Raw genomic sequence first — 15,229 nt, forward strand, 5'->3', positions numbered from 1 at the left:
AGTACCTAGCCAATTTGTTGGCTTGGGTTTTAAGGATATCTTTAGACAGTTGTTTTTTAAACATTCTGCCACCCTACCTCCCCGCACACACACCAGTTGTAAGCAACCAGCTAACCATAACAAAACCAAGTTGTTAAATATCAAGCACTATAACCCCTAATTCCTAAAAGAGCAGTTTACAGCTTCTGAAAGAACTTTACCTTTTTAACTCCTGGAAGAGCAAAACCCTTTCTGGGCCAGAGGCAGAGACAGTAAGCCTCCCTCTTTATCACTTGGTCTACTATCACCGAGTGTTTATACACCAACTATAAAAATCCTTCCTAGGATCAGAGGGACAAACACTAAGTTCTCCTCTTTAGCTCAGTCTTGCTACAGCTGAGGGTGTATGCACCTAGGATTTTTCAGTTTGGAGCAAGGATCTCTAAGTCCTCCTCCTGTTACCCTTACTATGACCGGGAGTATACTCACCTCTAGTTACTCCGTCCCTGCAGTCCAGGGTGGAGAGAGGGATGCTCAACTTGTCCTTTTTCTCAGCCCTGCTATGACCAAGGGTGTCTATATCTTTTAATCATCAAGGTCTCAATGCATAGTATTTTACTATTTGAATAAGATTTAAACCTAAACTCCTATTTCCTTCAGCATTTGTGGTTTATTAACTGAAAGTTTACAATCTTTCCTATAGTGCCAGGCTTATTAAAGCTGGCAGTGTACACACCAATTTTCATAATAACTGGATTCTATGCTTGCTCCCCTTTGCATTCTTCACCAATAATGTTGTACAGACCAAGCTACACAGGACCTTTTTAGAGGCAAGACAAAGATGCCACATTAGAGCTAATTTTAATACCTATACACATCCATCAGATGTTCTGCAGCTGCTGCATAGTTACCAGTCCTGAATATAGCTTGAGTTTGTGGCTTGATTTTGCAGTTTGGTTTGTAGCTTGTGGTGGCTAACTGGCCTGGAAAGCTGGGTCTCTGTTGGCCATGCACTGATGCCCTTCCATGTTGGCTGGAGAATGTTACCCTTCAAAGTCTCCCATGTCACCCATCCTTTTTGTAGGCTTTAGTTTGAATCCAGAGTCTATAGGTCTTGCTGTGTCAGGCTGCCTCTGGGTTTGGTGATTGATAATCCGTTAATTGCAGGTGTGACTTGCAGCCTCAGACCTGGCTTTGATCTCTCTTCCATTGTACCTTTTCTTTTTAGGGTGGATTCTTCTTACTTTGTTAGGGCTCTTGTCTGTATCTTCACCTGGTGGTGTTTGACCTCTGTTTCATGAGGACAGGCTGGGGCTGGAGATTGATTACATCATCTCTACATACCTCTTGTCACATCTAAACTAGTAAGATTACAGCAGGATATACACAAATGAGGGTTGGAGGAAGCTTTTACAAAACAGAGTGAGGGTTGTAAATTGGGGTTTGAACTACAATATGAACAGAAGTTACAGTATAGACAAATGTAGTAGATGGCAAACAGTGAACAGAAGTGATATTGATAAAGTGAACGATTAAAAACAATTTCAAGCAGTTCTACAGCCACCCTGCGCTGTTCCCAGAAGCTATCCACACCACATCCCTGCAGCCCCTGGGGAAGCCGGGACAGAGAGCCCTGTGTGCTGCCCTTGCCTGTGGGTACCTCCTCAGAAGCTCCTATTGGCCAGGAACAGGAAACTGCAGCCAATGGGAGCTTTGAGAGAGATACCCACAGGCAAAGGCAGCACACTTAGTTCTCTGTTTCTCCCCCCCAACCCATTTCCCTCCAGAGACATGATGGGTCAGGGAGCCTGCCTTAGCCTCACTGAGTGCTGCTGCCAGTCCAGTCATTCCAGGGGAAAGCCCAAAACCCTCCTGCACCCCACACCCCTAGCCCCCTGCCTGCACCCCAACTCCCTACTGCACCCCCCATATTCACTCCAGCTCCCTGCCCTGAGAAGCATCTCCTGCTGGAGAGTGTCCCTCCTGAACCCTAGTGCCCATTTCCCTTGGGGTGCTGCCCACAGCAGTGACCCCACTCTCTGGGTCTCCTTTCCCAGAGGAACCCCAATACCCACCTTGCTTCCATGTCTACTGCCAGACATCATCTAGCCCCCCTCACCAGGGGCAAACTGCAGTCTGTGATGGCCACTCATCAATGGCAAGGAGGTTGGACCTGCAGGCCCACTTCCTCCCTAGGCCTTTCTGTCAGGCCTCAGCCTGGGAGGTCACCAGGCCTGAGCTCCCAAGCTCAGCCTGCTCCTTCACCAGCTTTGCTCTGTCCAAGGTGTCCTTCACTCCTGTAAGCAGCTAAATCCATCTCTCTCCAAAGCTACAGAGGGACCAACTGCTGTTTAGCCCTGCAGCTCTTTTATAGGGCACAGCCTGGCCCTGATTGGCTGCCTCTCAGCCTTTTCTTATTGATTCTCAGCCTTCCCCAATGGCTGGCTTTTAACTCCTTCTAAACTGGAGCGGAGTGACTGTCCCACTACAAGCATCATCCTATGGTGGAGGAAGCCGAAGCCTTCCTGAAGACACTATGACTGTGCAGCCATGTGTTCACCTCCAGGACATGTCTGTCTCTACCTGGGTCCCTACACTTGACTGGAAGGATTGATGAGAACACCACCTACACCCCCAACTCCTTCACCCTCACTGCCAGAGCCCTGTGGTCACTGCTGATCTGCTCGGGGTCATGGCTTCTCTTCCTCCACCACCTTTGGGGGAGATTCCTCAACCCTCCTTACCAGGCCATCATACTGGGTTTTTATCTCTATGGACTGTGGGTTGGAAGCAGGGGTGGAACACTGCCAGAACTAGCCAGCAGCCAACTTCCCCCCAGTTCAGGAGCTGTTTCCTCCTCCTTCGGTGGTGCTATCGCTTCCTCTGCCTGCGGGGGTCTCCATGTGCATGTTTTCTGTGAATTCTTCCTGTTTCATTAATGCTCCTCAGCCTAGCCACCTCCTCCAGTAGCTCTTCCACCTGCTTCCTGAGAGATTTTACCAAGGGACACCTCTCATGCAAGATGGTCCCTCCTGGCTTTCTATGACTGGGAAATGCAGGCCACAGTCTCTGCAAATCCACACCAGGACCTAGGTAGAAGCGTCCTGGGTCTGATTCTCTGTCTGGATGCAGGTGAGGGGGAGGAGCCAGAAGCAGTGTTGGTATTAGCTACGTGGTGTTTCCAGACCATGCTGATTTTATTCTTTCTCTCTCCAACAAACTCCCCCCTAAACTCCCCGGTTTGCATGGCACAGACAGCCTGGGGTCTGCAGACAGGTCTGGCAGAGTTACAACCCCGCTCTTTGAGGCGGGATCCCCAGTTGTTTCTGTTCTAATGGGCATTCTCCCCCATCTGAAAAAGCCTGAGAGCCCCTGCTCTAGAGACACAGATCAGATCACATGATCCTTCTCTCCAGTGACCTGCAGTGATATGGCTGAAACACCAGGTTGAGGTGGGCTTTCCCAGCACCCCTAGCACCCGTGTCCCTTTGCCAGGGATCTCCCCCACAGCTGGAATTGTCCTGTCTCCTGTTGCCATGGTTTCTCTTCTGCCTCCCCAACAGTGTTTCATGAACTCGATCCTGCAGTGTCTGAGCAACACAAAGGAGCTCCGGGACTACTGCTTGCAGAACCAGTACGTGAGGGACCTCAACAGCAACAGCCGTATGCACACTGCACTGATGGCAGGTAAGGAGAGCCAGGTGCCTGCAGCCAGGGCTGGGAGATCCCAGGGCTCCACCTGGCCCATCCCTTTGGCAGATTGTGGGCTGAGCTGGGGCCTACACCTTGGTCTTTCAGTGCAGCTCCCCGTCAGCGAGTAACCTTGTCTAAACGGGGTCCCAGCCTCTTGGCCCTCCGGCTCCATGTCAAGAAGATTTTCCTGCAAAACTGTCCCTAGGATGTGAGAGTCAGTTGACTCTTTTCTTCTCACAGCCCCTGCCCTCAGTGACCCCTTAGCAACACCATCACTAGTCTACCTGCCCAGACCCATTTGGAGACACTAAAGGGCAAACCAATCAACTAGAAAAAATTGGTTGCTACCACATGTTAGTCACATATCTGGTGGTCATCAGCAGGATGTTTGTAGATTCTGGAAGTGGTGATGTTTAAAGGTTCCTAGGCGTCCAATGTGGAAAAAATCACAGAAACGACCATAATGCGAAGAAACAGGCTAATTTTGTTCAAAATTGTCAGAAAACTTCTATGCACTCAAATAACGCTGCTTTGGAACGTTTGGCACATATTTAGTCCCAGGTGATATATTTTACACATTTCCCTGTTCTTGTCTGCCTGAGGTTAAAGCAAAAGGCTGTAGTCACGTGACAGTATGCGTTTGTACCAAGTAATATATTACAATATGTGTCATTATTTGTAGAATGATCTGACTGGGGAAACTTTTTTCTGTGTGTTAGTTTTATAAATTACACAGATAACAACACCTCTAATCCCTCAGTATAAAACACACATTTCTGATGGTGTCTGCTGAACTAGAGACATACATCTAAAGCACACAGGTACAACTGTAGTTATCTTCTTACTATCACTGAATACAATGACAATCCATGTGAATGCCTTATAGAACAGTAATGACTCTTAGCCGAAGGGCTGTGGAATGTCTTGTCTGACTATATTGTGTGAATAACAAAATATATTCATGTGCTTTCAATGTAACCTGTACGTCTAACGAATGGCTAATGCAGCATCCCTTTGAGCTATATTTACTCACATAGTCTCAGTAGTATGCAGATAGTTGAAACATTTCTGCTCCCCACAGTCTCTGCTCTGTTAGATAATCTGCTGCTACACTCGTTCCCTGTCACAGCTACGTGCATGGGAGCACAGCAAATCTCTGTGGCGGTTGCATCTCCTCATTCCACAGGTGCTCTCACCGCTACACTATGCAAAGGGAAAGGTGGCTTCTGGAGCAGGCAGCAGCACCACCACCATGGTAAGGATGAGCTGTTCTGTGCTGTCTGTCACCCATCCACAGGGGACACTTGAAGATACTGAAATTGTTTCATGATTCCATGTGAGCTGATAATTGGCAAGTTTCAGGTGCTGCCTGAAGGAGGCTACTACTGGTGGGAGTTTCTCACTTGTTTTGTTGCTCTTAGCAAACAACCCCTAGCCCAGGTTACCGAGAGCTGCTTGCTTGTACTACAGCACAGTGAAGATACCAGTGAGACACCAGCTCCGGCCTCTGAAAACATTATATGACATACATCTCAACTGAATGGTCTAAGTGCCTGGCTGGGAAGTGGGGGGGGGGGAGCCACTTTCAGTAAAAATTACATGAGAATGAAGCCTTGTGGCTCTGGTGGTAATCCTGTGGTGTGGCTACTTGTCTCCAGCAGGGTGAGTGGCTAGTTCAAACCCCCCCTTTCTGTTTGTTGGGAGGGGATGGCCCCTTGATCTCTTGCCTCACAAGCATTTCACTTTAATTATATATTAACTGGAGTAAAAGAAAGTTTTAAGTCCCTCTGTGGTATGGGTGTTAAGGTGCTCACTTGGATTGTGGCTGACCCTGGTTCAAATCCCTTCCCTGGGATGGGATGGGTACCTCAATCTCTTACTGCTCAAGCGTTCCACTTTATATTAACCGGAGCAAGGTAAACTCTCAAGTCCCTCTATGGTGTGGGGGTTAGAGTGCTCGCTTGGATTGTGGGTGACCCTGGTTCAACTTCCTGCTGTGTGGGACAGGAGGACCTCTGGTGGGTGAGAGGAGACCCCCTCCTAGCTGAGCAAGAGGCCTGTCACAGGGCCTCTTGCTCTTTTAATTAAAGGGGCTTTTGCTGCTGAGCAGTAAAACCCTGCCCTCTCTTGTCCACCATGATCAGGATACAAGCCCAGGTTGTGGCAGACCCCAGGGCACTCCCCTGCTCTTTTGAGGGGTGTGAACTGGGGGCTGCCACCTTCTGGGGAGAGTCGCTGGTGAGTGATCCCTGTCCCAAGAAAACACCTGCCTCTTGAGAAAGAGAGGGGGTTCGGACAAGGATGGCCCACTGTCAAGGACTCTTGCCTAGGAGGCAGGAAATCCCTGTGCAAATCCCTGCTGAACAGGCAGCTGGGGGATTTGAACCAGGATCTCCCACAACCCGGGCAAGTATCCTAACCACTGGACTAGAGAGTGAGAGTTGTTGGGTGGCTGGCCCAGAGCACATTTAACTAAAGTGGAAGAGCTTCAACAGGCAAGAGTAAGCCCATCCCTCCTCCTGCAAGCAGAGGGACCAGAGCAGACTTGAACCCGTGTCTCCCACAAGCTAATCTCATAGCCTAACCACTGGGCTACTGAGGAGACCTGAAATAAGTGTTGACCTAGACAGCATTTAATTAAAGTGGAACAACTTCCACCGGCAAGAAAGATGAAGCCCCACAGCGGACGTGCAGCAAGATTCCAGCTGACATCCATCCAAAGTCCGTTTTAACACAGGCCAAGGGGAGTTTTGAACTCCCCTTGGGTAATGAAAGTGCAGCACCTACACCAGACAAGAGCAAGGGAGCCGCTGGAGGAAAAGAGTGCCTAGCGCAGCACTTAGGCAATTCACTTGCCGGGTTAAGAGATCAATCCTGTCTCAAGCAGCATAAAGGGGAGTGGAACCCCAGCCCCTCACAAGCCAGACACAACCCCAAACCACTACACCACACAGGGCTGCTTTCTAAAATTCTGGCCCAATGAATATGTAATGAAAGGGGAACAACTGCACCAGAAAAATTGGATGTTGCTGCTAGGCTCCAATGAGAATCCCCCTCTTGGTCCAGCAGCTGCATGTTCACTTTGAAGGCAGGAGACCATTTTTCAAGTCCTTTCTCAGCAAGTTGAAAAAGGAGTTGAACCTGCATCATCCACATGCCGGGTAGAAACCCAAACCACTGGACTAAAGAGGGACTGATAGTAAGTGTCTTTCCCAGTTGCTCCTTAATGAAAGGGGCACAGCCTCCATCGCGCTAGCTGGATAACCAGGACACAGGCATGGGCTGCCGCAGCAGGTCGCTCTTCCTGCACACCCCTTTCGGGGGCTGGCAGAAAGGGTGATTTGAACCAGCAGCTCTCACAGCTCCCAGGAGAAGCCCAATCACTGGATTAGAGAGGGAGCCTCGCGTTTCACCTCACCCCAGTGCTATTTAAATATAGTGGAACAGCTTCAACAGGCACCACTGAGCAGCCCAGGACCCAGGGACCGGGGCACTTCCCGGGCGGTAGATGAGGCCTTTTCAAATCCCTTCCCAGCAGGCCAGGGGGAAATGAAGCCCCTAAGACCGACCAGACTGGGGCCGAGCCAATGAGCCTTCCAGCCCAGTCGCCACTCTTCCCACAGGGGCAGATGCTTCAACGGCAATGACCGGAAGAGGGCAATGAGCCAGTGAGCTGCGCCCACCCTCTGGCAGCCCTGAGGCCTCAGGACGCCCGGAGCACTGGCCCGCGTCTCTGACGCTCTTGGCTAATAGCTTTGGTGGCGCTATTCTCCACAAACTCACTCATTCTTTTCGACCCTCCACTTACAGTTTGGCCTTCACCACATCAACTGGCAATGAGCTCCGCAGGCCGACCGTGCATTGTGGGAAGACGTGCGGCCTTTGGTGTGGTTTAATGTTCGGTATTCGTGTCCTCGGTCACCCCGCCTCATGTGCTACGTGCAGGGGTAACTAACACGTCCTTAGTCACGTCACACCTTTTAGAGAGCTCTGTCACCTCCCTGCTTCCGCATGGCTCGTCTACGCTGAAATGTGACCAGTGCCCCCTCCCACAATCAAAAGGGAGGACCCTAACCGCTAGGCTGAAAGTTACACGATAGGCCTCAGCCTCCTTCCCCGTCTTTCCTCAGCTCTTTTGTGGGGCATTCGCAGGTACCGAACAAGCTGAAAAGAAACGGTTTAGTCACCTGAGGGGTTCCTGGCCGTGGTTGGCAAGAATCCTTTGGTACCCGGGAGGGGTAGACGCTGGTTCAATTTCCTTCTCCCTGCCCGATGAGGCGGGATTTCAATAGGGCTCTGCATTGTCGCAAGCGTGAGCCCCAGTAAGGAATACTCGGAGCTGGGTTGCTCTTTGTAGCAGCTTGAGGCTGGGCCACTTCCATTAAAGAGCAGTTGGGAAAGAGCCCCTTTTCCCTAAGGAATCCCTCTCTAGTCCAGTGGTTTGGGTCTTTACCCAGCATCTGGATAAGGCAGGATCAACTCCTTTCTCAGCTTCCTTGAGAAAGGACCTCAACAGTCATCTCCAAAGTGAATATGCAGCTGCTGGATTAAGGGGGATTCTCACTGCAGCCTGGTGCTGGTGGCAGCTGCATCCAATTTTTCTGCTGCAGTTGTTCCATTTTCATTACATATTCACTGGGTCACAACTCTCACAAGCAAACACCCAAGCAAGGAAACAAGCAAGCCTGTGTGGTGTAGTGGTTCGGGGGTTGTGGCTGACCTGTGGGATGCTGAAGTTTGAATCCTCTTTATGCTGCCTGTGACGGGATTTGAACCTTTATCTCTTACCTGGCATGTGAATGGCCTAAGTGCTGGGCTAAGCAGTATTCTGTCCCTGGGGCTCCTTTCCTCTTGTCTGTTGAAGCTGCTGCACTTTCATTACATATTCATTGGGCCAAGAAAGAAAAAAAGAGTCCTGTGTGGTCTAGTGGTTGGGGTTGTACCCAATCTGTGGGAGACTGGGGTTCAAGTCCCCTTTATGCTGCCTGAGACGGGATTTGAACCTTGATGTCTTACCTGGCAAGTAAATGCTCTAAGTGCTGGGCTAGGAGATATTCCAATGGGCTGGTTCCCTCAGTGTTTCCTATTGAAGGGGGGGGCCAATGTCATTAGGTAATTAAACAGCCACTGGGCCACCTCCCCACCAGGAGTCCTTCTGTGGTCCAGTGGCTTGGGTCCCTTACTTCAGAAAGGGTCTGCTTGGGGTTCAAATCCCCTTTATGCTGACTGAGATGAGATTTGAAGGGTGACTGCCTACCTCTTAACCGAATGGCCTAAGTGCCTGGCTAGGAGGCTGTGGGGTCTCCCTCAGTCCTTTCTGTTGCAGGTAGGCCACATTCAGTAAATATGACATGGAAATTGGCCCAACTGCTTTGTGTGATTTCCACTGCAGTCCTGTGGCTTGGGGACTTACCCAAGAAACAAAGAGGTGCTGGTTCAAATCCCTTCCCTGAAATGGGAGGGACACCTTGATCTCTTACTGCTCAAACGTCCCACTTTAACTATATATTAACCGGAACAAGGTAAATTCTCAAGTCCCTCTATGGTGCAGGGGTTAGGGTGCTTGCTTGGATTGTGGGTGACCCTGGTTCAACTCCCTGCTGTGTGGGCCAGGAGGGCCTCTGGTGGGTGAGAGGAGACCCCTCCTAGCTGAGCAAAAGGCCCATCACAGGGATGCCCCAGTGTTTCCTATTGAAGGAAAGGGCCAAGGTCATTAGCTAATTGAACAGCCACTGGGCTGCCTGTGGTCCAGTGGTTTGGGTCCCCTGCAGAAGAAGGGGGCCTCTTGCTCCTTGAACTAAAGGGGCTTTGCTGCTGAGCAATAAAACCCTCTCTCTTGTCCTCCATGATCACAGTACACACCTGAGTTAGGAATACCAACCAAGTGGGTCTTCACCCATGAAAGCTCATGCTCCAAAACATCTGTTAGTCTATAAGGTGCCACAGGATTCTCTGCTGCTTTTACAGATCCAGACTAACACTGCTACCCCTCTGATACTTGACACCCAGGTTGTGGCAGACCCCAGGGCACTCCCCTGCTCTTTTGAGGGGTGTGAACTGGGGGCCACCACCCCCTGGGGAGAGTCACTGGTGAGCAACCCCCTCTCAAGAGGGCAACAGCCCACCACAAAGGACAGTCACCTAGAAGGCAGGAAATCCCTCTACACATCCCTGCTGCCAGGCAGCAGGGGGATTTGAACCAAGATCTCCTACAACCCAGGCAAGTATCCGAACCACTGGACTAGAGAGGGAGAGTTACTAAGAAGCTGGCCCAGAGCACATTTAACTAAAATGGAAGAGCTTCAACAGGCAAGAGGAGAACAAGCCCATGGCTTTTCCTGAAAGTGAATGGCAGAGGCACCAGGTCAGTCTTGAACCCCTGTTTTCCACAGGCTACGCCCAGAACCAACCCACTGGGCTATCAGCCATGCCTTAGCCTACACTGCATTTAATTAAAGTGGAACAACTTCCACCAGCAAGAGAGATGACACCCCCCCCATACCTCAGGAGACGTGCCGCAAGATTCCATTTGACATCCATCCAAAGTCCCTCTTAACACAAGCCAAGGGGATATTTGAATGCTCCTTACACACAGCCCAAGAATAGGGCTGAACCATTGCACTAGAGCAGCCTTTGCCCAAACGCTAGCTGTTTAATATGGATCAGCGGCAACAGGCAAAAGCAGAGACGCTGCCCCTCACGCTACACCAGAGAACACACCTGGGCTGCTAGAGATGCCTCCTTACAGGCCTTGGCAACAGGCCTCCCTCCGTCTTTCCAGTTCATGCCAATCCACTGTAACTACATATTAACTGGGACAGAGCTTCAGAGTGGGGATACATTTGTCCTGGACTCTTCTTTGCTTGGCACGTCACCCTGGGGATGGCTCTGCTCCTTAAGCCTGTCCCTTGCTTTGCTCTTAGTGGCTCTGTTCAAAGAACAGACAAAACGCTGTATCAGTTCCATGCTCTGGGATGGGAGAGTCTCTCAAATCACAAGGGTGAATACTGTTGCTAATTTGGAAGCAAGAATAAAATCATGTTGCATTGGGGGAGGCGGCGGGCTGGGTAAAGAATGTAAATGGAGGTCAATGGTCATCTCTGAAGCTCTGTGTAACCTGAGATCAATAGAAATATTTTCATTCAAATCAGAGAAATGAGCATTTTCATCCCAGATACATCGTGGAATCTCTTATCAGTGGAGTGTTCTTAAGAACAGCTTGGACAAACACCTGTCTGGGATGGTCTAGATAACACTTGGTCCTGCCACAGTGCAGGGAACTGGATGAGATGATCTACTGAGGTCCCTTCCAGTCCTACATTTCTATGATTCTATAATCACACACAAAGAAGTGTCAACTCTAAGATTACAGAGGTCTTTTTAAAAACACAGTATGAATAGAGATAGAAGAGTCATGATTATTTATTCACTACGAAGACTCAGGAAGAGGTCAGTGGAAAAAAATAAAGAAATATTTTGTGATCTGAAGCCATTTTCCCAGCCTCCTTCCTCACCTCTTGTAGCTCTTTCAGCACACTCAGAACTAATGAGTCTCGCTCCATCTGCTGCTTCTGTTCAGTAAATTCCGCAATGGCCACATTCAGATCTTGCCGGACCTAGAACAGCAGCACAGACATCAAGCCTTCAGCAGTTCATTTACAGTAACCAAAGGCTCTGAGAGCCATTTCTATTTCAAAAGTAACACCGACATGAGAACACCAGCGTGCTGCCTGAAACGTACGTACCTCCCAAAGTTACAAAGAGGATAGAAACAAATGACTGTGCCTGTATGTACATGTAGCTCACCACTTGAATCGTGTGATCTCAGATGCAGCAAGCGCTCGAAATAATGCTGTTGCTTTTCTCGTTGATTAACCAGATATACGTTATCTTTTCCTTCTCACCTTCACGTTGGGATATACTTCAAGACATATTGCAATATCCTGTTAAAGGTATCGGACACCGTTGAGTCGAAATGATGCCTCTGAAAGCTTGTTATCACCTTGAAGACATTGCAGATCTGCTTATCATCGTTTTGAGAATATGCGCGCTCAAAAGAAAGATCCGGCAATACAGACAACAGAAGCCGGTCGCTTTAGACCCATGTTAACTAATGCGCTTTCTGTCTGATGTGTACACGTTGAATGACCTTCACTGTCACGTCACATAAACCGCAAATAATTCATTCACCAGATGTGTCAATTGACTACGCAGCAGAAGTCGGCTGCTACAATGAGTTTTTGGAGACTCAATGTGGAATAGGGAAGATGACAAGGATTTGTAGGGGATCCTAATGCACGTCAGTCTGTTAGCAAGAGTTAGTCAGCTGTAACCCTAATATGTGAGATTCTGTAGAGAGTGAGGATAGTGTGGAGCGAGTAGAAAACTGTTAAAGAAGTTATCACGACCTTGCATGATAATCGAATACGCAGACTGGCGCCACGAAGTGAGGAAATAAGATAGCAGGATAGCCCATGTATAAACAAAATGCAGCCGTTGCTCATTATTTTCTGTATTATTGCTTGTTATTGTCTGTAACAAAGGTATAAGTGCTGCTGTAATTGTTTACCTGTTTGAGAGACCTGTCCGGACTGGGGCACCCCCAGTGTCCTAGGCACTCCCTACCTCTGTTGCAATGCTGGAGAAATAATAAAGTATTTGTATTCTGCAAGCCCAAACGAAAAGCCGAGAACTGTGTTTTTCTCCGACACTATCAAATACAGGAAATATACTCTGTGGTCAAAATGCACTGATAATAGCGAGCATATGGGATTGAGCAGGTATTTCAGAAACCAGGGTGCGACGAAGAAGAGAATGTTTGATTGTGAATGTGCTGATGATTTCGAGTCGTCTTTCCTGCCGAAGAAATCAATCGCATTCTTTCTTGTTCTCATCTCGAAGGCCATATCTTCTGTTTCATCCGCTGATTGACCAACTCGCTGGAGTGGTATAAGTTGTTTGGATTCTGTACAACGCTAACAGGCCTGAAGCATTGTCACAGAGAAAATGAAGCTGAGAATCACAGCAAAAATTTTGAAAGAAAAATGGGAAACATTGATGCCAACGAAGTCATAATGGAAGTGAATCGTTTTATTATGTCATCGAGAAAGAGAGAGGACTTGTCACGGCAAACAATTTTAATGTACATACACAAGAACAGCCTTCAGGAGATATATCCGAATCTTGCATTTGGCATCAGATTCTTCTGACCACACCAGTTACTGTCGCTGGGCTGAAAGAGCTCAGCAGAATGAAACGATCAAGAATATCCTGTGCTCAACCATGACAATGACAGGCTTTCTGTGCTTGCAGTTACTCCAGTCGAAAACAAGATTGCCAGATCTCTGGACTAGACGCATTGATTAACCAATTTGCGGACAAGGCCGAAAGAAGCGCTTTGCGTAAATACGAAATACATGTACCACTGTAGGCCTAGGTATACATAATAAGAACCCTGTAATTGTATAAAATAAATACCGGTTCCAGTTCTTGCATTGTAAGGGGCCCCGGACATATGTCGGAGGGGCCATGTTCTTGTTGCTACGGCCCTGGTGGGGGGAAACCCGGAGGGCAGAGGGGGATCCAGGGACTGGATAATGGGGGGGACCCAGTGTGTGTTTGTGTGTGATAGGGGCAGAGCAGGGGTGCTGGGAAGGAGGGAGAGAGAAGGACCCTGGACAGGGGGCTGCTATGGGGACCCTGGACAGGGACTCCAGGGGGACAGAGAGTGCTGGGGGAGGGGATGATTGTGGGATCATGGAGGGGCAGTGGGAGTAAATTAAGGAGGGTTATAAAGGCTCCGGGGGGTCCCAGAGAAGGGAAGGACAGGGTGTGGGCATGGTGGTGGTGACACTGCCCATCTCAACGATGTAGGGTTGCAGAGAGGCTGTATGGGGGTGGGAGGCTTTGGCCCTGTGGCCACGGCCTTGGGGTTTCTCTCTGTGGGTTTGGGTTGCCACCTCAGGATTGGCCTGGATCTCCCAGATCGGCATCAATCTCCTGTGATATTGAAAGCAACCCGGAGATTTAATAGGTATTTAAGAAAATGACATACGTCATGTTGGAAAAAATCTGCCAGAATACCTTCATCAGAGTTGGCAACCCTATGGTGTTTGTTTTTCTGTCCTGAGCCACCTGGGCGAATTCTGCAACATGATTAACAAAAAGTATAACGAGTTCCTCCAAGCATGCAGAGCGCTGAGGACTTGGTGTCACAAGTGAACATCTGTCGGCAACATCGAGCCTACTGAAATCCAGGATCGAAAATGAGGTGACATGCCAGCGGTTTCACGTTGTCTGTACCTGCAGCTTTCATCCTGCATCATCCCAAAGCAGTACAATCACTGAGTGCGCCATGAGCATGCTCACTGGAAGGCAGGGGAGGAGGATCTTGGCTAAGGATTCCGGGATGAATCACCCCCTCTTAAAAAGAGTGCCCTGACTGAACCCTACCAATGTGTGATGTAGCAGAGCTGGGATAAAATAAAGGGCGCTGTAGCGTGAATGGTTTCCGTGGTGCTCAATCACAGTAGTTTCAGAGCCCTCGTGTATATTATGCATTTATCTTCTAAGCCTCTCTGCATTCAGATAGGGAGGAATCCTTGTTTGCGCTGATGGGGAAACTGAGACACAAAGCAGTGGAATGACTTGGCCAAGGTCACACGGAGATTCTGTGAGAGCTGGGAACTGAGCCCAGATTTTCTGAATATTGATTGAAGACTGTCCTTCCCGTGGCCTGCTTATATTTTTGTGTGTGTCGTCCTTTCTGTACCCTTGGACTAATTCTCTTAGCTGTCCTCTGCCTTTCCACTCTGGCTTGAAATCTAAGAAAGCTCTAATGCAGGCGGATAATACATCTGGATTTTTCTATGCAAAGGAGAATGATCACAAAAATCATACACTGTGAAAATACTTTACATCTGATACCAGTTATGCTATGTTAAAGTGAAAGAATCTTAAACATCCTTTTACTTGTCTCTGTTTATTTGTTGCTGTGTATTAATTTACGTTTCTCAGCGTATACTAACATCAGTGACATCGGTTACACTTGTCTGTAGTCAATTTCAGCTTTGGTTCCTAGTGCTGCAGTATTTAAGGTACAAACATGCAGGAGATTGTTCCTTTGTTTATTTAACAGTTGGGGATTTTTTTTAAAAGAAGGGAAACACATCTTGCTTGCCTAGGGAAGCTTTTAAAATGTATAGTTAAACTGGACTTTTGGCTAAGTTCAAATTGACATTTCTCTCATTTAAAAGTGGAGAACTGTTAAAGGGACGTGGAATCTCTTGACTTGAAATAATTTTTTTTAAAGATCTGCAATCTGATATCGCCATGTTCTCTTTTTCAAAATTCCCGTACAATAATGCTTTTAATTTTTTTACAAGTTTTTCTTCTCCTCTGCTGTTTAAAAGGGTCTTTCTGGTGAGGTTAAAACAGTCGATCATACAGAGAAACTGAATATATAACATTTCTGTCAACTGCACTAGGTAAATATACTGGGAATATAGAACCTTTTTTCCTTCTAATTTCTTTCACTTATAATAACCGTAGGTGGTGT

The 15,229-nt window shown here is 48.3% G+C and overlaps 1 protein-coding gene and 1 long non-coding RNA gene across 4 annotated transcripts in view; one reads left to right on the forward strand and one right to left on the reverse strand.

Moving 5' to 3' along the window:
• Nucleotides 1-15,229, forward strand: part of USP2 (ubiquitin specific peptidase 2) — a 72,552-nt gene that overhangs the window by 38,713 nt on the left and 18,610 nt on the right. For all 3 annotated transcript variants that reach the window (XM_032780463.2, XM_032780458.2, XM_032780472.2), the window contains one exon: nucleotides 3,543-3,666. In XM_032780463.2, coding sequence (XP_032636354.1) covers nucleotides 3,543-3,666 — 124 coding nt within the window. The remainder of the gene's footprint in view (nucleotides 1-3,542; nucleotides 3,667-15,229) is intronic.
• Nucleotides 10,393-11,410, reverse strand: LOC116824892 (uncharacterized). Its single transcript, XR_004373732.2, has 2 exons — nucleotides 11,187-11,410; nucleotides 10,393-10,600 (listed from the first exon to the last, which is right to left on the reverse strand). It is a non-coding gene; the product is annotated as an uncharacterized LOC116824892 (long non-coding RNA).

This window comes from Chelonoidis abingdonii, chromosome 18 (genome assembly GCF_003597395.2).
Source record: "Chelonoidis abingdonii isolate Lonesome George chromosome 18, CheloAbing_2.0, whole genome shotgun sequence".
Classification (NCBI taxonomy): domain Eukaryota; kingdom Metazoa; phylum Chordata; order Testudines; family Testudinidae; genus Chelonoidis; species Chelonoidis abingdonii.